The sequence below is a fragment of the Podarcis vaucheri genome, assembly GCF_965113315.1.
Source record: "Podarcis vaucheri genome assembly, chromosome: 5".
NCBI classification, from domain to species: domain Eukaryota; kingdom Metazoa; phylum Chordata; class Lepidosauria; order Squamata; family Lacertidae; genus Podarcis; species Podarcis vaucheri.
Genome location: NC_138763.1, coordinates 81276385 through 81302141, shown reverse-complemented (window position 1 = coordinate 81302141; position 25757 = coordinate 81276385). Strand labels below are relative to the sequence as shown.

Sequence of the window (25757 nt, the reverse complement as noted above, 5' to 3'; positions counted from 1 at the left end):
GGAGCCTCTATAGATATGCCAAAGAATCATCCACATGTTATATGACCTATAAAGCCTTCTATGGCTTAGGTCCAAGCTATCTGAAAGACTGTAGTACCTCGTTGAACCTGCCTGGATTTTGAGATCTTCAGGCAAGGCTCTTCTCTCAGCTCTGCCACCCTCAAAGGCACACTTGGTAGGAATGAGGCAGAGGGCCTTCTTAGTGGCTGCCCCCAGACTTTGGAACATCCTCCCTAGAGAAGCTGGTTCCCTCCTTATTGTCCTTCCACCAGTCTTGCTCCAACAGGCTTTTGGGAACTGACAGCTTTCGATGAAAAGGCTTGTGCCATAATGTGTTGTTGTTTTTTTGAAATTATTTGTATGGTTTAAATAGATGATTTTTTTTAAAAAAAAGTGTGTGTGTGTGTAGTTTTGCTTCTAGCTATGTTTAATTCTTCTTTAATGGTTTTTTATGTTCTTATTTTTATCTGTGAGCCGCCTTGAATCCCAGGCAAAAGTAAAGCTTCCAACTAACTCTACTAGATTTTTTAACACTGCTGCTCTTAAGAGGCAAAACTAGCAAAGAACAAGAAGCAATAAACAAAACTAGTTCCTTCCTTCAACATCCTTCCCTCAGAGCACCAGGATTGGAGAGCCCTGATAAAATCCATCTGATTACCGGCTAGTCCTATCAATCACAAAGGTGCAGAAATATCATTTAAAGCTCAGTTTCCCAGGAAGCTGTGCCCATTATCACAGTCAGTACTTATTTTGCTTTGATGGAGCTACATCCTTCCAGACTAGAGATGTGCATTTAATTTTAGTTAATACAATGACGAAAATGGAATTAGTCAATTTGATTTTGGCTATTGCATTAACTAAAACTAAATAGAAAGCAAGCAAGATTTAATTTCCATTTAACTATTATGTCACAGCTGCCTGCCCTTGGAAGGTCTGGGATGTAAAGTCTGCAGCAATTTTAAGTCAGAGGGTAGGGGCAGGAGGGGGTAAAGCAGGAATTACAAGGATTAGCATCCCTGCTGGGCAACTTGTATTGCAAGCACACAAAAGAAATCCTGTCACAGAGCCATAGCTGTCAACTTTTCCCTTTTCTTGCGAGGAATCCTATTCGGAATAAGAGAATTTCCCTTAAAAAAAGGAAAAAGTTGACAGCTATGTACAGAGCTGGGGCCACAGTTTGGCAATACACAGGTGGGGCACTGTAGAATCTTTACCACAAATGACTGTTGCTTTGAGCTCCAGTGTACTAATTTGGATACAAAATATGTTGCTGATTTTCCCCTCTGAGGGTCTGCTTCCCAAATCATACTGCCATTGCAAGCACCCTCATTTTGCCTGCGTGTTTCATTCCTATCACTCTTTCTGACCGCCAGTGATAGCATCTCTCTCTATTGTGTCAGCCTGCTTTCTGACCTGACAGTGATTTTCCTACTGAGGAACTAGCAGGTGTTAATTATTGGGGATGGCAAAGGATCAGAGAGGCAGCTTGAGAAGGGTTGGGGTTGTTTTCCTAGACAAAGAGCGGGGAACTGGATTGGGCCACTGGGCCAGACCTTCCTTCCACTTAACCACCTAACATCACCATGATACCAGGTGAAGTTGTTTCCTTTGCAAGCTGGCTGGATAGAAAATGTTGTATCCCCCACTTCCGGTTTGATTTCAGATTTCATGAGCAATGAAATACGGATTACAAACAGCTGCTGATCAGGACTTGCTATAAGCACCAGTCTTCATACCTACCCTACCTGCTGTCAGGTGATGGATAGATGGGCATGGTTTGGGGGAAATGGCTCTGTGGACCAGAGGTTCTGCACCACCACCATTGAGAATATTGAAAACCAAATCAAATACAAATCTCTGCATCTCAAATTGAAATCAAGACTGAAACAACAGCAAGCTCATTCTCAGAGTGTGGATTCTTATGTTGCCAAAGGGCACCTTCCATACACAAGGAGGAGGTAACAGCAGGCAATCCTGACAGTCTTGAATTGAATTTCACATTCCACGCGGCTGCATCCTCCACTAAACGCTGTCCACTTGGCCTGCTTAGTTTGTATTTTATTTAAGCATTATTGCCGGACTGCAAATTATATACAAAATTGCTGCCAGCAATGTTAATTGGTTGGACGCTGTGCTGGAAATTATGTATTCACGAGAACAATATGCTGGAATGATGGGGTGAAATACTGTCATGGCGTCCCACTATACTGTGAATCTATATTACAGCCAATTTTTAATTAGTAAAATTAGAGACTGAGGAGTTGAAACCTACTGGAAAACACATAATCTGACCTCATCAGCAAGGAACAACTTTTGATGGTGGGTTTTGTGTGTGTGAAGAAGGGCTGTTTTGAATAGGTGGTGAGGGATAAATTGGGTTGAATTAGGGTTGCCATATATATTAAAAAAATAACCGACATTATATTTCTATTGACTTGCCTAAGATCCAGGACAAAATGGCACCTTTCGGAACCCCCCCCCCATGTCAATTCCACCTTTGAAATCCCAGTAATGTCTTCCACTGCCTCCCGCAGTTTGGTCAAACTCATGCTGGTAGCTTCAAGAATAATGTCCAACCATCTCGTCCTCTGTTGTCCCATTCTCCTTGTGCCCTCAATCTTTCCCAACATCCAGGGAGTCTTCTCTTCTCATGAGGTGGCCACAGTATTGGAGCCTCAGCTTCAGGATCTGTCCTTCCAGTGAGCATTCAGGGCTGATTTCCTTAAGAATGGATAGGTTTGATCTTCTTTCAGTCCATGGGACTCTCAAGAGTCTCCTCCAGTACCATAATTCAAAAGCATCAATTCTTCGGCGATTGACCTTCTTTATGGTCCAGCTCTCACTTCCATACTTCACTACTGGGAAAACCATAGCTTTAACTATATGGACCTTTGTCAGCCGGGTATGTCTCTGCTTTTTAAGATGCTGTCTAGGTTTGTCATTGCTTTTCTCCCAAGAAGCAGGCGTCTTTTAATTTTGTGACTGCTGTCCTCATCTGCAGTGATCATGGAGCCCAAGAAAGTAAAATCTCTCACTGCCTCCATTTCTTCCTCTTCTGTTTACCAGGAGATGATGGGACCAGTGGCCACGATTTTAGGGGGTTTTTATGTTGAGCTTCAGACCATAGTTTGTGCTCTTCTCTTTCACCCTCATTAAGAGGTTCTTTAATTCCTCCTCACTTTCTGCCATCAAAGTTGTAAAGCACTTTTTCTTTGCCACTGTAGCTGAGTCCCAGCCTTTTGGGTAGGCCTCCCTATTCAACAGGGGCTGCTGACCTTGATATGAAACCCTGGAATTGGTATTTACTGTATCCATGCCCCATACTCAACATGTGAGAGGAATCTAATTACATTTGAGTAAGCCTGTAAACTCGCTTACTTTTTACATGCCACTCGCTGAGGCACAGAAATGGAAGTGATTTCCACTTGTTTGTTTCCCATAAAAAATGCTAATGAGTAGATTATGCACAAATGTCTTGGGGTTTTGATGGTAATGGGATGATTGCCACTGACATGTCAAGCCACACATGGCTGGTTTATTGTTTTATGTTTTCTAATCGTCTGTTGGAACAGAGAAGCGGCAAACAGGAGGAGATAATGTAGCATAAAACTTTTGTTTTAAAGCTTCCTCCATTTACTTGCTCGGTTGTTGTTTTTTAGATTTCCCATTTAGCTGCATTAGTCTCATTAAATGCACACCTGTTACATTAAAAAAAACAACAAAGCTGAATACGCTTTAGCCAACTTCTCTAGCCTGTTGGTCTTTGTTTTGATTTTAGCTTTTATATTAATCCTAATGATACTTTTCCCAAGTTAACTTTACACTGTGAAGTGCCAACTAAACAGAAACAGGCACACATGCACATGTACTTCTTTTAAAAAGCACTACCTCCATGGAAAATTTCAGAATGAGTGCTAGGGGGCTTGTTTTTTTTGGGGGGGGGGTTGTTTTGTTTTTTTATGAAAGAGGAGAGTGAGTGATTAATACCTTTATTTTGCATTAGAAGAAGCATGGTAGAATTGAACAAACGGGCGCTTCATACGGTGCTACAGAAACTTACTCTAATTCACCTCAGCTAAATGGAAACAAAACAACTGAAACTGTTCATCAATTTGTTTAAATTAGGGCTAAGCCAAAACCTAGTGCAGGGTAGATTTTACAAAATTTCCTCCATATTGTTTCTTTCTTTATTTTGCCACCACCACATCTGTTGTCCAGAAAGTGAAGGCAATTCTGCTCTAATTTTGATGCCATTCCTTACCCCAACAAAGTCCAAAGTCAAGAGAGGAAACACTGTGATTTGGCATCATGAAAATTGTGTACCATCATCACAAAGTGTTGTCTTGAAACAATCCATTTTTGTGGATCTTTGAAATGTTTGATACTTATACAAGTTAAATAAATTTTCCCGTCAAAATACACAGTTTGACTTTCCTGACTTCTATGGTTTCTCATGTTTACATTTTCAATACTGCATCTTCCCTTAAGTCCATTTATTAATTACTCCAAATGTTTTCCATCATACATATATTTAACTGCTTAAAGTTAGTCCTGCTAATGAACTTAGTTGTTTACATTTTTTCCCCAGATAATCTACAAATCTTCCCCATTCTTTGTTAAAAATTCTTTCTTATTCTTCTAGTAAGTTTTGCCATCTCAGCATTAATTTGATCTGCCACTCCTCCTTGGTTGGGACTGTATCTTCTTTCCATCTCCCATGTGACAGCAGTGCTCTGTTGGGAATAAATGGTGCCTGTCAGTAATCAGAAACACAGTTGCCACTTGTCACCGAGCAAACTGATCAGGAAATCACACAATTCAAAGTTTTAAGTTGCTATTAGCGAAACACGATCTTCACAGACTTGGTTGAGTTTCAGGCCCTGTTGGTCTTACTCCATGAAATCAGTCGTCGAGACTAAAAGTCCGCACTTCCCCATAGCCATCTATGTTTCTTCCTCTCCAGGGTTTCTTTCAAGCGATCAGAGACTGCACCGCTGTGCAGCCAACCTTTGCTCCTCCTGTTTCATACCTCTCCTGGTTCTGGGAGTCAGGGAGGGAGGAGAACTTGATGCAGCAGTGGGGAGGAGACACCCATGACTCTTCACTAGCCAGACCCATCTCTGCCTCTTGACCTCCCTCTTCCCACTCACCTGCTTCAGCTTCTGCCTCTGATTCTGGACTTTTCTCTGCCACAGACTTTCCCAACTCACTGAACCCTGTTAACCCTTAAGCTTCTGACACCTCTTCCCAGTCTGACCACTCATCGTTGCCCCATCATCACTCCCCGGGCTCTGAGGCTTCTTCCCTTGGGGGTCCCCCAACTTGTTCCCCCTCTGTGTCCATACAGTTCATGACTTACCAAAAGTACCATTGTTGGTAAGTTTGCCCCACAAATTTGCATCATGTGAATAAGGCCTTTTAAACTGAAGGCGCATTTCAGTTCTTCCCCAAATGGTCCCGAGTGGCATCACCATGGAGGCAAAAACTGAATGATTTTGCACACCCAAAATGTTTTATTTACTGATGCCAAGTGGCACCAGCATTATGCTAGATGCAGCGTCATTCATGGATTCACCATGCGGTCATTATAACACAGGAAGCTTTCTTATACTGAGTCAAATAGCTCTGTATTGTATATACACCATATGATGGTGTGAGAAACACACAGGACTCTCACCTTTATACAGAAGGTTGTATTCTAGCCATAGAATAGTCAGAGGTTTATACACACAGAAACACCCCATTCTAGTCCTCCAAAACCACTCAGGGATTCCTGGCAAGTATGGCCTGGCATGTGTGGCCCCCAGGCACCTCAACCCTATCTAGAGTTACCAACAATTGAATCTAGGACCTTTTGCATGCAAAACATGCTTTACTCACCAAGTGTCATCCTCTTTGCCTAGATATCTGTGCTAGGTGACTTCACACAATGCAGCTTATTCAAGACAGGGAGGGGAATCGATGGAAACAGCAGCAGCTAGTGGAAACCAAGAGCTGAACCTTTTTTTCAGAATATTATCAGAGATGAATCTAAAAAAAGAGAAAAGCTGAATATTTGCATAATATAGGTAGATAATTCAGCCCATTATCTGGTGCAATAGAATGGGCATAGGCAAACTCAGCCCTCCAGATGTTTTGGGTCTATAACTCCCATCATCCCTAGCTAACAGGACCAGTGGTCAGGGATGATGGGAGTTGTAGTCCCAAAACATCTGGAGGGCTGAGTTTGCCTATGCCTTCAATAGAGTAATGAAGTTTGCTCAAGTAAAAAAAGAAAAGTGGTACTATAACAGCAGCAGATAGGGGAAAAGCTGCAGGAGAAACAGCAAGCAACACCTCCTTAATAAGGACTTTTGTCCTCCTCAAATGGCAAACTTTTCATCAAAATTCAAAGCTCAAGCAAATCCGACACTGCACTGGATTGTATTGGACTAGATGGACTTCATAAATTCCAATGTTTTCCCCACCCTGGGACTGAAAAACTATGAAGTTTAGCATTCACAAATGTCCAGCATTGTTGAATTTAGGTTGGGACTTAACTGTGCTACCTGATGTAGCAGTTCTTAAAAAAAGCAAAACAACAAGAAGAAGCACCCCCTCCCCTTGCCAGTTCACTTGTGTCTTAAGAATGTGCCCTTAAAAAAAATCTGAAGCATGAGTGTCTTCCCTGCTCCAGAGAAGATAATCCATTTTTGACTGCTATATCCCTATTTCTTAGCAGGTATTGGTGCACAGCATGGCCATTAAGCCTTATCAGAATAGGACATTTTTTTTCTGGTTATGTGAGTACTTTTATCTCCTCCTGGACATGCCAAGGTTTTCTCATCAACTCATTCAAAAATCACAGCATGGCAGTACAAAGTGTTAAATAGACTGCCTCCAGAAGCCAGACAAATTGTTTTTAATTCCAAAATCTGCATCAAGGCAACCATTTTATTAGGCTAAGCAAAATATCACAGAATAGTTTTTGAGTTCTGCAGAATGCTTCATCACACTAGATCAGAGGTGAGGAACCTATGCCCTGCAAGCCTAATGAGTTAGACCCAGTTCACATCTCAATTTGGCCAACAAAGTCAATACTTAATCATACCTACCTGCCACAGACCTGACATCATAGATGTGGAGCAAATAAGGACATGGCTCCCAAGGAACAATTAGGAGCTTACAGTGAGTTCCCAGTTGTTTCTTTGCAAGCAGGGCTGGCTGGCAAGACCGACCAGCTGATTGGCACTGACGGTGAATTCAGTAATCTGCAAAAGGAGTACCTGCTGAGGAAATCCTGAGCGAAGCTGATCCCTGATTCTTTTTAAAAACCCCTTTTTGATGTCATATGATCCCTAATAATAATTTTATTATTTGTACCCCACCCGAATGGGTTGTCCCAACCACTCTGGGCAGCTTCCAACAAAATATAAAAAACACCTGCAAATGTGTGAATATTTGGCAAGTATTAAATATTTAATATCACTGAAAACAGCTTTTTTAGTAGCAGTTAACATCTGAAAATATCTGAAACTTGACATGCACCGTCATTCTGTACTTGCCACTATCTGAAACAACATCATTTTGTTTTTATTCACATCTAAGGCCAGAATTTGAAGCAGCAGTACTTTCTTACATCTGTTCCAAAGAAAGTCAGTACCATAATCCAACCTGATCAAGGTTGCATACTATTCTGCTATGAAAACTAAAGAGCTATGTGTATAAGCTTCTTGGCTTGGCTGTGATGTTGTTGCTCTGATTTATCTGATAACAAGCACAGTTCTATTTTTAAAAATTTTATTGGTAGTATTATTTGTATGGAGAAGCTCAATCATGGGAGCAATCCCTAGCATGACATTTTCATGGCTGTTGTGCTCCATATGAACACATTCACTGTTTTCATTTTTGTTTTTTCCTAGGACCCCAGGACTGGTTAGACACCAGCAGCAGATTATTTGATTGTAAATGTTAGTTTGAGGGATTATGTCCCAACGTATGGATGACTTTACATTTGCTTATATTGGATCTTATTTTCCATTTTGCTCATTCACTTAATTTAGAAATACATATTTTTGAGCTACTGGCAATCTTACTGGTTTTTAGCTTGAACAAAACTTTTTTGGGATATTGAGTTATGATTGTGCCTCTTGTGTAAATGCCCCTTTCTATATATAGAAGAGAAATCAATTGCCCAATCTTGACAGTAGCTTAGAGAAAGGAATAGTGGCTGGGGACTCCATCCCCTCTTCAAACTGGAAATCCAGTTGTACATTAGAGGTCTACAGAGCTCAGACCAAATACATAAATAGTTGGAATGTCTTCAGTGGCATTTTTTTTTAAAAAAAACTAGGTGGCTTCAGACTTCTGCCTTTAATCACTTGTGCACTCTTTCATTTCTAAACCTCTTAATCCAAACAATTTTAATAGTTTTTTTTTGCAAGAGCACTGTTATTCCTAATGTGCCCACTGCATATCAATTATAATACCTCTTATAGCATAGTTACGAGAACTTGCTGGATTCTCCCTCCTCCGCCCCCCCATTTTTTTGAAATTAATAGAAATGTCTTGCTCATTTATTCTCACAAAGCTTTAGGCATAAAATGAAAATGTGGAAATGTTTTTGGGATAATTAACAGTTCTGTCAGTAATAAAAAGTGTGCTTCTCTGATACCTAGATATTAATTGAAAAGTGGTAAATGGGTGTTGCATCATTGTCCATTAGGCTTCTAATTACTGTAAGGTGAAAACTCTGCACAATGAAGAAGTCTTGTGATTTATTTCTCTAAGAAAGTAGGGTGAAGGGAAGGTGAAAGGAATTATTATTATTACTACTCTGTACTGTTGAGAGTAATATATGCAAAAGGAGGGGCAGGAAGTCTCTGCTTCCGGGAAATAGTCAAAATTATACAATGAAGAAGATAACAAAGGGACTGGAGAGAGACAGAAAGGGCAGGATAAGAAGTGATGAGGAACTGAAGTTCTACCTAATTAGGCTTTGGTTCAATTTGGCCCGAGACTGAAGAGGTTAAGGAACAGGCATGGAATGAGTTCCCCGAATCTGTCCCAGAAAAGATTTGCATGTCTAGTGATGCCAACAACTTCACAAATAACAGGCTCACAATGCCAATTATAACTGGCCACAATATTCCCCCTTCCCCATGATACAGGCACTCTTACCCTAGGACACTTACTTTGTTTGTAATTGGTGATGAGATGCATTTTGAGCTGATATCCCTCCTTGAAACTTGTGGGGTCAACAATAATCAGACCAAGCTGGCAAGGCTGAGAGACACTTTTTGGTACATGATCAGAACATGACTACAGTACTTAGGTTTTTGTGAGAATCTGCCCTTTCTTTCTGATAATACGGCCAGGGCTGTCTTTAGCATATGCGCCACCAGGGCGCAAAGATCCACCCAGCGCCCCAAAATTAGTTTAACTGCCCCCAAATTAACTTGTATTGAGCTTTGGGGGGGGAGGGGGAGGCCAAAGTTGTTCTTTTTGTTCTTTTTTATGGGAGGGCGAGCTCATTGCTTTACACTGCCACCGATCGAGAGGGACTGGTATACATTTGGTATACATTCAGCACCCCCCAGAATTTGGTGCCCGGGTGCCCCACATCCCTTGCACCCCCAGGTAAAGACGGCACTGAATACGGCTGTGTCCCATTATTCTCTCTGTATGTGTTTCCAAAATGGCCTGTCCCCCATTCCCATGATTTCCATTTCTACCAGGAAATTATTCTGTCACTTTCCTCCACAGGGAAAGGAGGAATAGAGAGGTGGTATTAGAGGACATGTGCCTCTGGAACTAGGCTGAAAGATTTGTGCCTCTGCTCTAGGCTAGTTGGCTCTCACAGTTTGGTGGATAAGAAACTTTTGCCTCTGCTCATTCTACTCTCTCAACATTTAATTTTGTTGACTTCCACCTTTTATTCTAGACTTAATAGGATCTTGAACTTATTGTACTTTGAGGTACTCAGATGTCATGAGAGTGTGCTGTTAAGGCTGCAGTGCTATACACACTTGCCCAGGAGGAGCTCGGTAAATATGCATTGGGATGTGCTGTAAGTCACCTTTTGACGTGTGCTGTCGGCTATGTTGTTGTTGCCAAGGAGTTGGTTTCTTGCATGATTGGAGTTCAAATATATTTATATGCTTTGCAATGGTTGTGGTCCTCCTTGTCTCCAACTCCTACATGTTTTTGTACAGCTTTTTGCCCTCTACATCATTTTATTTTACAGTATACTTGATACTTTAATAACTTCCTGCCCCATAATATTTTTCTGCTTTAGGCTTACATCCCAGGCACTGGAGCCTCTGACATCTTGGCCAATTCCATCTTTTTTGCCCAAATAAAAATACAAGAGGATTGAAAGAATAAAACTTGTGGCTTCTTGGAAATCTATTTCATGGTTGCTGATAGGAATAATAAGAACAAAAGTAGTCTGGACATGGAGAACTGTGGAAGTTCACAGTATGGAATGCCGATCAAATACAACCTACTATAGTGGTATCTCGGTTTTCGAACGTTTCCGTTGCCTAACATTTCGGTTTTCGAACGCCGTAAACCCAGAAGTAAATGCTTTGGTTTTCAAACACACCTTGGAAGTCAAACATGCAATGTCGCTTCCGCTGAGTGCAGGATCCTGAGGCCTAGCTGGGGGCTATTGAATTTTCAGTTTTTGAATGTTTCAGAACTTAAACGGTCTTCCAGAACGGACTACGTCCGAAAACTGAGGTACCACTGTAGATGTTTTGGAAAGTGGTTTGTCTGTCCATTTGTTTGTTGGTTCTCTGTACATTTGGACAACTCTGACATATTGTCGCCAAACATGGCAAGAGGGTTTCTGAGGTGGGGGTGGTGCTCTTCATCACCATTTAAACACGAGGCACCATTTTGAATCAAATGGCAGATCCAAAGTCACTTTGGCGTGACTTTGCCCATTTTTTGACATAGGTTCAAACACCTCTCATGATATTGTTGGCATGAGGGTTCCTAAGGTGGGAGTGGCAGTCTTAGTCACAGTTTGGATGTGGGCGCCATTTTGAATCAAGATGGTGGATCAAAACATTACTTCAGTGCGACTGTGCCTGTTTTTTGGCATAGGTTTGGCTGCCTCTTTGTTGCCAAACTTGGCACAAAGGTTCCCAAGGTGTGGGCAACAGCCTTCATTGCTGTTTCAATGCTGGGCACCATTTTGAGTCAAGATGGCCAACTAAAATGTGTCTTTGGATTCACTTCATCTGATTTTTGGTGTGATGGGTCCAAACTCACAAATTCCACTATCCATTTAAAGAAAAAGTAGTTTTTAAGCATTCCCAGGCAGGTGTCATTACTGATAAGCTTGCAAGTTCACAGAATCCTCTTTTCAAGGAATATCACCAATATTTATCCAAAAAAAGGTTAAGCATATTCAATGAACAGAGCTATTTTTTCTAGAAGAAGAGGTGCTGGGACTCGCCGTGAACACCACCCTTGTTTTCTTTTAATGGCAATGGTGCCTGCCTGAGAGGTGCTGGAAACTGAGTTCTGCTAAGTTCTGGCTGGAAAAAAAAGCCCTGTCAATGAGAATATATAAATATAACACATAAAAACAAAAACATACTGGCCAACCATTTGCAACTATTTAGCATTTCAGGGTTTATAATCAGTCGTGCCTTCCACACTCACTACCTTTAATGCCTCACCAGCCCGTCCATCTCCTCATGAAGACCAGTCGGTTCTTTTAAATCCAGAATAGCTCGCATTGAATGGAAGCTGAAACTGCCTTCCATTCAAAAGCAGCACCATCACCCACCCATCATTAACTTGCTATCTGGGAAACCAGAAAGGAGCAAAATGAGCCACCACCCAGGTTTTCTAGCTTCTATCTTATTGGATGATAGAGGGGAAACTGGTTATTTGTTTCAATCCTGTTCTTTTAAAGGAGATTCTTAATATTAGCCATGTTGGTCACACACAGAAGGGGCTAAAACACCCAATTCCTCATTTGAACCTCATTTGAACTCCCTTCATGGCTTGACAGATCTGCTTTGAGCACAATAACAAAACCTTGCAGCCTTTACTAACAATTCCAAGTTTGTAAAGACTTATCAATTGGAGCCTTTATTTCACACATTTTAATTGTCTAGAAAAGCATGCTATGAGGATAATATCCCCCTCCCTCCTTGTTACAATACAGTCAACATGATTGCACCCTGTGCTCCAGTCTTAAGTAAAATGTTGGCTTAATGTAATCTCTTAATTATATTTCTGTTGTTAATTCAACATGCATGCATTATGTGCTAAACATTCTGTTTAAAGTGAAACAATGTTGTCTTGCAGAGAACATTTGGCAATCTTAATAAAACTGCCCCCACCAGTTTAAATAGGATCAAAAGGTTTTATGTTTGTTGAATGTTCCGTAATGACTGGTGTAGTGAATTATTTCTGAAGGGTGGGTGAAGACTTCTTGCAACAACATACCTTTCAATTCTTCTCTGTAAAAGAAATAAGGGCAACCTTTTAAAAAGACTTGTCCTGGAAGGTGCAGTACTGGATTTAATTAAATCATTGTGATGTTGTGCTACTGGTTAGAGCTAGTGTCAACACTATCTTGAGGAAGAGTAGATATACTGGTATAGAATAGATCTCACAATCTATTATGATGTCTTGCATGGTTTTTTTTAATACAGAATACTTGTTGGGAAGCTTTCTATTAAGTGGAGGTAAGGTGTTGTTCTGTACAGAAGGTAAAGGTAAGGTAAAGGACCCCTGGACAGTTAAGTCCAGTCAAAGGCGACTATGGGGTTGCGGTGCTCATCTCACTTTCAGGCCGAGGGAGCCGGCGTTTGTCCACAGCTTTCTGGGGCATGTGGCCAGCAGGACTAAACCGCTTCTGGAGCAATGGGACACCATGAAGGAAACTAGAACGCATGGAAATGCCGTTTACCTTCCTGCCACAGCGGTACCTATTTATCTACTTGCACTGGCGTGCTTTCAAACTGCTAGGTTGGTAGGAGCTGGGACAGAGCAATGGGAGCTCACCCCGTCGTGGGGATTCGAACTGCTGGCCTTCTGATCAGCAAGCCCAAGATGCTCAGTGGTTTAGACCATAATGGCTCTGGAAGCTAACACAAAAATGGACTTAATACAGGATAACTAGTCTATCAGTAGCCCAGATACAAATTACTGCTTGACATACTTCCAAGCCAAGTTTAGCATTATATAAAGAGTGTGGTGTCTGTTGGTGAGGAGGTCAGTTTTCACCCCTCTTTTCCATTCTTGTCTCATCTTTTAGAACAACTGTTCTTGCTTCCTTCCCTCCCCAAATAGCAGACTTCCAGATGTAAAGCTCACTTGGACCAGAAATAGGCTGATCTGTCCATCTCTATTGGGCATAAGATAATGTCATCAGGCTTTGACTTCTACCATACTGCTTCTGGGATGGATTGGGCCTTCCCAACTTCTCATCCTCTCAGGACTTTCTGGGAAGCTGGGAATAGAAAGAAGACCCAATACTTGCTGGAAAAGGCATAACTGACATTGGACCTCCTTTCCCTCAGCATCCTAACATCATCATTGAAAATACAAATAATACTAGATGTCAATGGAAAGAGACAGGCTAATACAGCTTATTCTTAGTCCATTGGGATCTTTGGCTATTTGAGACAATTTACATGAATGGTTTGAGGAGCTGATATTTCTAGAAAACAGCATTTCTCTATGGAGGAAGAACATGCTGTTTATTATGAAATCATCAAAGAGCCAGCTGACACTTTTCATGGTCAGGAGCTTTAAGGAACTTACTGGGGCCAGTGAGTGGAAAGCCCAAACTTCCAACTGCTTGGTAGTTATTGATAACATTTTTGTAAGACTCATGACTGATAGACATATTTTAAAAAATCAGCTTGAGCATCTGGCTCTATGTGAACAAAAATATGAATTTATGTTTCAGAGAGATCATAATCCAAAACCAGACACATTTTCTATGCATTGGTTGACTTCCTATTTGTTGTTTTTGCTTGGAAAATCTCTGTACAAATCAACATCATATTTATCTAAATATACTTGCTTAGCTATGCTTCTAAAAAGGAAGGGAAAACCTTTGTGAAGGTCACTGAAATAATTCTTTCCCCTCTTTGCCTTTGCAATATATTGAAATCCTGGGGGTATTTCTCTCAAGTAAACTGTTAATTTGACATGGTGTTGGAATACAAAATGTCAGGGCCATGAATGCCAGTAGGTAATTTCTTTTTCTTCTGCTTGTTTGTAATAGCTGCACAGTAAAAACAACAACAGAGTATTTATTTTTGAACAGTTTTCTCAACTGTGGCATAGCTGGATGTGGGATTCTGGGAGAGAGTCAACAACAGCCCCCAAAGGAATGTCCAAAAGGACAACAATGAATTGTACTGCAGTTGTTGACAGGATAGAGTTTAAAATGGCCGGATAAGAGAAGGCCCATACTGTTTTTTTCTGGAGCCGATATGAGAAGTCCATGCATACCACTGGAAGCTAAGGATACATAAAACAAATCACTGGGCACTGATATTTCAACTTTCCTGTCCAGCATTATCATATATTTAGGACCCTTAGCTGCATGCCTATTACCACCTGCAAGCGGCTTAATTGTGCATCATTTTCCATTCAAAGCACACACATTTCTGAAAATCATTTAATGCAGATCTGAATTGTTGTGCATCATATTAAGCCAATTGCACAACAGTTTGCAGTCACTAGTTTTTGTTTTGTATTGGATATGGTGATAATATGATCAACCTTTCTGCTGATTTGGAACATTGCCTGTTTGCACTGGCAGTTTAAAGTATCAGATATTTATGACACCCCCAGTCCAAATGGAGGTGGCAACACAATAGTATTCTAAGAACTGATTGTTTTCTCTTTTTTGAGTGACCTGGAGTTATTAGCTTTGTAGGCCCTTTGTTTATCCTGGTATCTTCTCATGCTACACCAAGTTCTGAGGGTAATTCCCTGGGGGCTGTGAGATATTTGCAACAAGTCCATTCATTCATCTGAGCCAGTATTTCGGAATGCCCTGGGTTGATAAAAGGCTTGTCCATCTCATGCAGTCCAAGAAGGATTCTATAAAAAATCAATAGGAATATTGTTTGTGGTTGTGTGATGGAAAGGAACATAAGCAATAAACACATTGGTTAAGATTATTCTGAATATGTAATGGAGCTGGCTTCATTGTGAAAGGATGAGCTAAGTTCAGTTCTGCTAGCATCACTATATGCTCAGAGGCACACAGGTCTTTCATTCTAGGCTCCAGTCTTGCACCTGGCTCTAATCAGTAGAATTTGGGGTTCTTGTAAACAGCAAAGTAGTTCCAACAACCCAGAAGACTGCTCAACCCATTCTAGAAGAGCCAGGGGCTGCCTGTCCTGTCTGAGGCAAAATGGGATGGTCCTGCTGCTGCCACCTATCCCTACTGAAACTTTGATTTCCAGGGATGCGTGGTTCTGGGTTTGGGTGACATCTTGCCAGGAGTCAGCAGGATCACACCAGAAACCACAGCCACTTCTCCAGAAGTGTCAGGCAGACAGGGAGAAGGAGGAGAAGTGGGTGGTGGCAAGATCTAGTCGGAAGTTACTGCTTCTCCCTGTTTCTCCAGATGCCTCAGCCCACCTCATGGGCGAACTGAGCTTGAAAAGAACAGAATATTTTAGAAAGGGCATAAAAAGGTATATAGTATGGTTTTCTAGCTCAGATTGGAGAGTGCAGGGTGACTAATGCAAGAACCTTGACTGTGTGCATAGAGTAATGTTGTTAGTGACTACAAATAACTGATGATGGGCAATAACTGATGATGGGTATGGCAGAAAGTGAGAGAAAAAGAGACATTTGCTCACTTTCGGACCTGGTCCCACCATTTCTTAGAGGCTGCTGTCTGGCAAGTGATGGGCAGGCAGTTGTGGGTGGGACCAGGTCCGAAAGTGAGCAAATGTCTCTTTTTCTCTCACTTTCTGCCATACCCTTTGTCCTGCCCCGCTTTCGACCCACCCACATGAAATGAGGCTGTGGGCCCCAAGATGCCCTTCTCTGGGGGTTCGAAGTTTAAGTGATCTTGTCCAAGGAAATAATTACAATCTGCATCTGGAATAATGTGGGGATAGTTGGCAACTATCCAGACTAAATATAATAATCTCAAGACGAATGCTTTGATAACCTGATGGGTGTATATAAGGCAAGCCCTTTGTCTTTTTCAAATGGTTAGCTAATTTTTATACCCATTTGTGAAAGCTATAGCATGTATTGCTTTAAATTAGGGCTGGGTGTATTTTGCTTTCTCCTTCCTGAATAATCTTTTGATAGACTGGGGAATAGTGTCGCATTATAATGTTATAATTGAATTTTCACTTATTATTTTAATATTCATTTCTCATCTTCATCCCGGAATCTGAGGAAAGCAATTAGCAGAGTTAGATTAAAGAACTTGAAGGGAGGGCAAGAGGTAAAATGTTTTGCTTGGTATTTTGTACGTGCAGACAAAGGGCCCCTTTGCCGTATCTGAAAGAAGCAGGATGAAGTGTGCTGCATTCTGCATTTCATGCAAATGGAGGCAAATTTTCCACATACTTCGCCAGTGAGCATTCAATGCTCCCAACTACTTTTCCACAAGAGTGCATGCTGCTCTCTGCATGACACTTCACCCCCTCCAGTCCCTTAGAAGCGTGGATGATATTTACATTGACCCCCAACTTAAACCAATGCCAACTAGAATACTGAAAACAGTGCAATGAGGCTGGAGAAGCTGCTTAGGCTGCTTGCTTTCCCACCCACACCAACGGTGGGGAATTCAGGTGTACTGAAGTTGGGCGGGGTTGCAAAAACAGATGCAAGAGAGGGGCTGGTTTTGCTTTATAAGCCACAGAAAAGCAGGACAGAGGGAGATGGAGGACCAAAGCACAATTTTGTGGAGCACGGTAGAGGAGAAATTTGATTATATGTAAAGATCTACCAAATTTGCCCTATATGAAACAGTATATGAACCAGCCACCCCTCAAAATAGGCACTTCTCAGAATTTTGCAGTGCGTTTCTCCAGCCAAGTAATGGGTGCAAAAAGTGCATATACCAAGGTAAAGTGTGCCTAAAAATGAATGCATTTATGAAAATGACATACAAAAGTGCATTGCATTAGGAGAAATTGCTTGCAAGCCCTTTGTCTATTAGGCTAAAGTGCCTAGAAAACTGTGTTTATCAGGAGAAATGGGTAGTGAAATAATGAGTTTTTATGAGGATTTTAAGAAATAAATATCGCACACTGATGTGGAAGTGGGAAGAAATTAAGATTGAAAAATGAGGCAAAATGAGGAGGGAAATTAGGAAAAAAAAATGAGAACCCTAAGACATGATAGTAAATAATCCTCTCCCCCTCTCTAGCTGGTTAACACATAGAACCATTCTGGTCTATGCTGGGTTTTCCCTCAGCTCTCATACTTATACGCTGTAACCTACTAAGGAAGCTAGCTTGTGCATAACTTGTGCTCACATGAGTCACACGTTAGAGAACCTAAAACCCTTCCATGAGGATCAAAGGGATGAGTCATAAGATTGAAGGTGCAGCTATCACAGCATGTGATTTCCCCCTGGTGTCTCGGAGATAGCCACATATCAATCACAGCTCGTGGCTTTTCTCTTTTGCATTCCTTCAGCAGTGCTAGCTCTAGCAGAATTTGATAAAGTCTTTCAGGACTCCAGTCTACAACTTTACAATATTATAACTGCAGATCAGATGCTCAATCTAGGCCTGTGCCTGGGCACCAAAACGGATAATTGCTGAGCATCATTCCTAATCTCCTGATGATCACAACGGTCTTCTGAAAATGTCACATAACATCAAGCAATATTAAAAGTCCTACAAGCAGTTTAGTAGACATGCTTTGCATCACTGCGCCTGGCTCTGCAATGCTCTATAAAATGCAAGATGGCTTATAACCAAAAGGTGCTTTCAAAACAAACACCCCAAAATGATATCCAAACAATATAATGAGTGCACTTTATGGCTGTGTATATACACACCCTAGAATAAAACACCCCTGTTTCGGAATCATAGGCAAAATATGAGTTTTGCTTTAAATTTGATACATTAAATCCTGTAATTGTCTGCCTCCCTATGAAGGCTTACTATCATTAATGTGATCATTTCATCTGTGAGTAGGAAGAAAAGTGAAAGCCAGGGATTAATCCAATAACACTAGCATAATGTTCTTGCCTGCAGACAGAGCACTCCTAGCTGATAGATTCTAGAGTCCCAACTCAGTGCACAGTGGCAACAACACTAGAGTTTGTTCTGTTTTGTTTTGATGTTAGACTTAAATACTATTGGCTGCATTGGACATGTCAACTTGGGGAGCCACTCCAGACATGCAGCTCTGTCATACTGAAGGACACTAAGGATATTAACCTGTGATAAAAATAGCACCAGCCCAAAATCATTTATGCTAATAGCAGGATTCTTATGCTGGCAAAATGGCACCATCTTCACTTAAGAGGGAGGTATTTAGTGGGCTTTGGGAAGAGCCACAAAGTATTCAGATTTACAGGGGGGGGGGACCCAACAACTATAGAAAGCTAATTGTTGCAAGAGGAAAGAAAGTAGGGAGTTATTGGGAAGGGAAGATCCTGAAAGAAGGCACAGCAGGCTGGCTGGAACCCTAAACAGGAAAACCACACACTGCAACATTTTGTTGCAGGCATCACTTGGATCTGCTTATTTGAATATACCACACATTTAGTTTGGATTTTGCCCAGGACATGTCCAATTTTAGAAATGAATGTAGTGCCCAAATAGATTACATATCACACTGGCTGGTTGTAAAGAGATCTTAATCAGTACTATTAAACAAGAATAATTTGTTGAACTGATGAAAGATAGCAGGAAAACACCATAATCTTTCAGGTAAGCAGTTACAGTGGTACCTCTGGTTATGAACTTAATTCGTTCTGGAGGTCCGTTCTTAACCTGAAACCGTTCTTAACCTGAGGTACCACTTTAGCTAATGGGGCCTCCCACTGCCGCTGCGCCGCCAGAACACGATTTCTGTTCTCATCCTGAGGTAAAGTTCTTAACCCAAGGTACTACTTCTGGGTGAGCGGAGTCTGTAACCCAAAGTGTTTGTAACCCGAGGTGTTTGTAACCCGAGGTACCACTTTATTTATATCTCTAACATTTCACAATATGTAAAGTTGACCATTATCTTTTCTTTTCCAAAGTTAGAAAGGGGCTTTCAACTCCAGCTGTTCAGCAAAGAGCAGACTCAAGTGAGTTGCGCTATGTTAACTGCAGGGAGCTGAAATCAATAGTTTATTCCTCTAGTCTGCCCTGAACCTTGAAAGAAAGGTTTTTGTGAGAAGCTGTTCCAGCCACCGTTGTTCCTTTGGTATTCCATTAGGGTTCTTCGGGGACTATATTATGCAGCTCTGTTGGTGTCAGTTTTTAAAGCACTGCGAACCACCGTATGGGAAGAAAAGGTAGTAGATTTTCCTCCCTGCATTGATTTTTCTGTCCCTTAAGGGTATGTGGAACTAGCTTCAAGCTAATTTAGGACTAATTTGCATGAATGAAAATTCACATTGTTTGCACAAAGAACTCCATGAAGAACAAAGCCTGGCTGTGTGGTCGAGTTAAGGTGTCATCTGAGTGCTGTCACTCTAGCCTTTCTGCTGGCAAATGAAAAAAGCACGTAAAGAACTACACTGCTGGGCCGGACCACAAGTGGCCATTGAGATGTCCATGGAAGCTCATGAACAGGGAATGTATGCAATGGCTATCCATTGTTCTTTATTTTTTTGGCATTTGATAATCAAGTGGCATGCCACCTATGAATACTCCTGCCATGACCACTCCCCACATTAAATGGGGGGCACCCTTTGCATGCTCGCACACAGCCCCCTGGACCCTATGCGGTACCATTAGCACAGGCTAGGCTTCACCTTCCCCAGGTGGGATACCTGGAGGTCTCCACCTACCTTAGCCAGTTGCCCAATCGCACCTTGGGAGACACTGCCAAGGTGATCAGGCCAGGTAGGGGGAGGGACTACCTGCCCATACAGTAGGGGGGTGTTTTCCCAATGAAGACTGCAAAATGGTAGGAGGGGTTTACTCCCTCCCAATAAAAATGCCTCCTTGGAACTCTTGCTCTTCCATCTAAGGGGCTTTGGCTTGGGAGACATCCAATTAGGTGTTTTGTGGTATCATGGGCCTTAGTTATTCCTGTATCTAAAAAGAAACATGTCTGCTCCAAAATAAAAGCCTTATTTGGCCCCATACGCCTGGAGAGAAGACTTGTGAGACATGCATTTGGAAACTAGTCCATTAGGATGAATGGAGCATTGCTCCACCAACCCCTGACCATCTCCAACTGTCTTCCTTCTTATTTAAAACCACCTCAGAGAGTGGCCCCAGCTATCAGCTTCCTCCTTTACGGTCTCAGTTTTGCCCTTGGAGAATTCAGAATGGGAACAGGACCAAAATATGAATTAGCTGACTCTCCCTATCACTGGCTCTGAATCAACCTATGGTTGACCTCTCTGCCTTCCACCCTAGGATTCCCAGTGAGCACCAGCCATCACTGACATCAAACTATCAAGCAGCTTCAGCAACTATCTAGCTAGCCTTGATGAGTTGTTTCTCTACTGCCAATGGGTGTCCGTTCCCGCCCTCCCTAGAGCAGGAACATTTTGCTTTGAACAAGCATGTCCAAAGTCCATTTCGGGGGCCTAATCCGGCCTGCCGGTCCGTGGCAATTTACTTCCCGGGCTAAAATCCAATAAAAAAAACTTTCAACAACTTCAATCCTAAAAGAAGCTCAACAACTCCAATCCTAAAAAAAGGTCAACAACTTTGGTTGGCCCCCATGGCCCTTCACTTCATCAAATCTGGCCCTCTTTGAAAAAAGTTTGGACACCACTAGTTTCCACTGAAATTTAATCTGCAGCAAAATTCAAGCAAATGTGAAGGTCCTTAGGAAGAATTTTGGGGAGACATCATGTTTGTAGAAGACCAGAGGCATTTTGGGATGGGGTAGAATTGCTTTCTCGAGAGGATCCCTATATCCTGCTGGTGACACCCTCTTCCCCCTTTTTAATGGCTGGGATCAAACAAACATGCTCAGCTTTTGATGACTGGGGAACATTGTTTCAGTTCTGATTGTTTGCCTGTTCTTAAAACAAAGCACTTCTTTCATAGGCTTTCACAAACATACACAACTTCCCATTCACTTTTTTTTAATAGAAAAGACAACAGTATTCCTTTCTCTGTTATCATACACCACTGTTCCTTTGAAGGAGATGGCAGATTGCCATTGAAAAGCATTGTTATTTCTGTAACGTATTTGACCCAGTTTTGAAAATAAAATTTCTTTATCAGCTCTTCTGCATAGACTTTCAAAAGGAGCATAGCTTGATCTTGCTTTATAGCTGAATTTCTCATTTCCTGGAGATCAGATAACATATTTTGGAAAGGAAGCAAACTACTGGTATCTCAGCTGGTTTACCAAACCAAATAAACCATGCACAATAAATATTTTACTGTATTAGCATATTTTTTCCTCAGACAAACACATATGTGGATGTCATGTATCATAACGTGGTTGAGTGTTATCTTTCAAGCACACATTGGGTGTTTGAATGCCAAATATTTCTATAATTTCAAAATAAGGGTTAGTGAAATAACCATTATAGGAACAATTGGTCAATCTATTCAGCAGCAGTTCTCCACAGTTTCAGACAGGAGTCTTTCTCAGCCCAATCTGGGAGATACTGGAGATGGCATCTGGGACCTTTTCCATACCAAACCTGTGCCCTCCTGCTGAGCTGTGACTCTTCCCTTACCTCACAGCATAAGAGCTCATCCCTTAACAGTTCCATAGTTTGGACTTCACATGTTCATATGTCTTTAAATGAGATTCTCCACATCTCTGGGATACAATCCAGAAAAAGTTAGGCATGACTAAGTCCCACTGAAATCAACGGGACAAGAGTCTTGCAGCCAAATATATCGTGTTTTATTTTGAATCTAATTGTGGATCCCAGTGCACTATACTTCTAGTTGTAGTCCCATCTCCTTTCTACCAGCTCTTTTCTGCCTTACCTTGACCCAAGTTTCTGGGGCCTCTGGTCCTCTTTTCCAAGGCTGCTTATTACTTACTCTTCCACCCATAGGATTTTCAGCCTGCTTCCTCTTTGACATCATAGTAAGTCAACAAGAGTCTTAAGAGTCCTAAGCCACTGTGTCATTTTAGTCAATCATTGCACACAGCCTCACCACCACTACAAATATATTTTAGAACATTACAGTGTAGGATTAAGTGGTCTGGGGTGAAAGCCATTAATTTCAGTGAAAGGTATGCCTAGCCCTTTCTAGCTATCCAGCAGAGCCATTGTGTATGCTTTTGTGTATGATCAAAGTACAGCAAAATGCGAGCCTATTTGCATGAATGATCAGTGGGCAATATGAAATGTTTGGTAAATTATGCATCACTATGATTATTTTCTATCAAAACACCATGGAAACTGGATTTCTGTAACTTCAAGCTACCCTGGTGAACTTTTCAGTGGGTGCAAGGGGCTAGCCATTGATAGTCTGAATGACATAATGAAATTTTGTCCATCCCTTATTAACTGGAATCTCTCCAGATGCTGTTTGTCTGTTACAAAATAAACATATACTGTATTTTTCGCTCCATAGGGCGCACCCGCCCATAGGACGCACCTAGTTTTTTGGGGGGAAATAAAGGGGGGGAAATTATTTTTTTCCCCAGGCATGGGGCTGGAGTGGGGGAAGCCCGAGCTTCCCCCGACCCCAGCCCCCAGAACAGGCTGCTATCCGCAAGCCTAGGGAGCCCGGCGGGAAGTCGCACCGGTCTCCCCAGGCTTCTGGATATCTGCCCGAAGCCCGGGGCGCGCTGAGCTCAGCGCGCCCCAAGCTTCGGGATGCAGGCAGCTCTCCGCAAGCCCGAAGCCTGCAGGCAGCACTCCGCAAGCCATGGGAGAGCTGTGCGACTTCGCACCGGGCTCCCATGGCTTGTGGATAGCTTCCAGAAGCCTGGAGAGTGAGAGGGGTCTGTGCGCACCGACCCCTCTCGCTCTCTAGGCTTCAGCGAAAGCCTGCATTCACTCCATAGGATGCACACATATTTCCCCTTCATTTTTGGAGGGGGAAAAGTGTGTCCTATAGGGCAAAAAATACGGTACTTTAAGAAGCACACATCCTGGAAACAATTCACAGGTTTGTTATCCTGAACAAGTCTCACTGAAGAGGAGACCTAGATCAAAAGCAAATGGGTCCTTTTACCCAGTAGAAACTCAAATAATGTGTTGCTCTTCATCCATTTGAAATCTTCAGGGAGGAAAGATGCTACTGCTGCGGGCAACACAGAGTGTGAAAATTGCAAGTCAGGAAAGGATTGGTGTGTTATGTGGGCCTTACAAGAGAACTTCCAGCTGGATTGTAGCCATAGCAGTGTAAAAACTAGGCTGAAAACTTATATAATGTAAGCAGATATTTGTTTCTGAAGGTTCCCGATACCACTTGGAGCTATTTCTTGTGAGATAAGCAGTGTTCTATTTTAAATAATTCCATATAAAGCATACATGATCAGTATTCAGAGTTCTGAAGGTCTCTCTTCCAGGTGGCATTTATTTTTAGCTACTTTGGAAAGTACAGGACATTCTGAAGCATCTGAACATTGCTGAACCAACACTGCCGAACTATTGTGTGAAACACTTATGAGAAAAGCTTTTGAGGTTTGCATTGTTGCTCTCATGATGTACCCTGCATTTCTGAGGTTGCCTAGCAATTGTAAGTTGTTTAAACGTCAAGCCAACAACAATGATAACTATGATTAAAGTACAGTCATTCAAAAGAACAGCTACCATACCTGCAAGTTCAAATTCCTACAAAATGAAGGAAGGGGAAGGAAAAGAACCTTTTGCATGAAATACATAAACAAGAAAGAAGAAAAAAAACACCAAGGGAGACGTGTATAACTGCACTCTTTCTAGACATTTCAAGTAAAGTAACCATATTGTCTTGGATAATCTTTTTCCAGGTTTTAGTTGATGTGAAGGACCCTAAAATGGGTGATATCCTGTGAAGCAAAAGTCAGAATTCTCTTCCACGAATAGGGCTTTCCCTTCCTCTTCTCCCCCACTGCAGTCTAACATGCCCCCAATGTGTGTCATTTCTAAATGCATTTATTAATCATGGGGCCTTGTATTGTAATATATGTTTTTTTAATATATTTTTGGAGACATGGAAAACTTCAACTTTTGGGGGATATACTTCATATACATTTGGCAACCTTTTCCAGGAAGCAGCATCTTTTGACTGTATGTGCTACGAATTCTACACATGTAGGATTTAGTGTGGAAGTTCCATAACAATGTTGGAGTACACATGCTTTGATGGAGAGGTGTACAAATGTCCCAATTATATGTATTGTCTATTAACAGGAATGCTTTTGGACTATATGTGCACCAAATTCTAGCATTCTATGTCATATGGGAGTATCCTAGCAATTTTGATACATCCATGAATGAGGCTCAAATGTTTTTGTGCTTACAGCTTGTAATAATGTATTTTGTTTCAATGGCTCCTTACTAATGTTTACCTTCTCTTTCTTTTGTCCTTCATTTACATGCTTTCCTTGGTGTATAGCTCACCATTTAGGAATTGAATTCATGGGTAAGCTTTCAATTTTCTTTTAAATTTGCTGTTGATATTTAAATCCTCAAAAAATCTATTGTGTTACGTTCTGTGAAAGAATTTCAGGCACTGTGCAGGATTCCAAACATTGCCATGACTTGTCATGACAAGGTCTAAAGCTGCTGCATTTAAATGAAAGTTTTGTGACAACTATCTACTATTCAGGAGTTATCGGGCATCTCAGGCTTAGATTGGGGAGAAGCTCCTTTAGATTCCTCTTCTGTCATTTTCAGCTCAAAATTTTCCTCTCTGAGTTGCCATCTCATCTCTGAGTAGAAAGCAAAGGAAAGATGAGGGGACCCTGCATCTTTCTCCTCACAAATGAAAAAGCAGCTGTGAGAGAGCCACTTTGAGCTGAAAAGTTTCTGGGTGATAAAAGATAAAAATTGCAAAATGTATTGTGAGCTTTAGAAAATCCTTTTGAAGATAAACGAGAAGTGCCTGTATAAAACAAAGCCTTCTATTTTATAAGGAGAGACTGAAACTCAACCTTATGAGTTCATAGCCACTGGTCAGCCATATATTTTTTTACAGAAGCCATATTTTGAAGAACAGTAACACTGGTTGTGCAGTGGCATGTTCTGAAAAGGTGTGTCTGTCACTTCAGATGAAGGCAGCTCACACAGAAGAAGTGGAGGTGAGAAAAGAAAGCAAGTTAAAAGCTGTTGGATCAAAGATGTTAGTTGAAGGCAACTGAGGGTTTCCTGCAATAGTCTATCTGGTGAATGAGGTAAAGCATAGCAATATTGACTTTTGGGGGTAGGTGTAGGCTCAAGAGGCATATACCACTGTCTTAGAAGGGTGTGGTCTATTTCAGAGTTGATCCCAGATTCCTTTGAGTCTAGGGCCAACTTGAAATGGGATCTGCCCACATGTGACACAACAGGTCCTCCCCTCCCAGCCCTCCCGTTGCCAGCAAACAAATCCCATATCTCAGCAAAATGGGTAATTGGAAGTAGGGAGGCATTTTCTGACTCCTCCCCTGCAATATTCTGTGTGGGTTGTCGTTGAAGGGGAAAAACTGTAAGAATGGCTGAGTTGTGCAAAAGCCATTTGGAC

The 25757-nt window shown here is 41.6% G+C and overlaps 1 protein-coding gene across 2 annotated transcripts in view; it reads left to right on the top strand.

Moving 5' to 3' along the window:
* NRG3 (neuregulin 3) overlaps positions 1-25757 on the top strand; it is a 615395-nt gene that overhangs the window by 492771 nt on the left and 96867 nt on the right. The window contains exon 4 of one of the 2 annotated variants that reach the window (XM_082222406.1): positions 24651-24677. The exons of the other annotated variant lie outside the window; for it this stretch is intronic. Within the exon in view, the coding sequence (XP_082078532.1) occupies positions 24651-24677 (27 nt within the window). The remainder of the gene's footprint in view (positions 1-24650; positions 24678-25757) is intronic. 2 annotated transcript variants of the gene reach the window in all.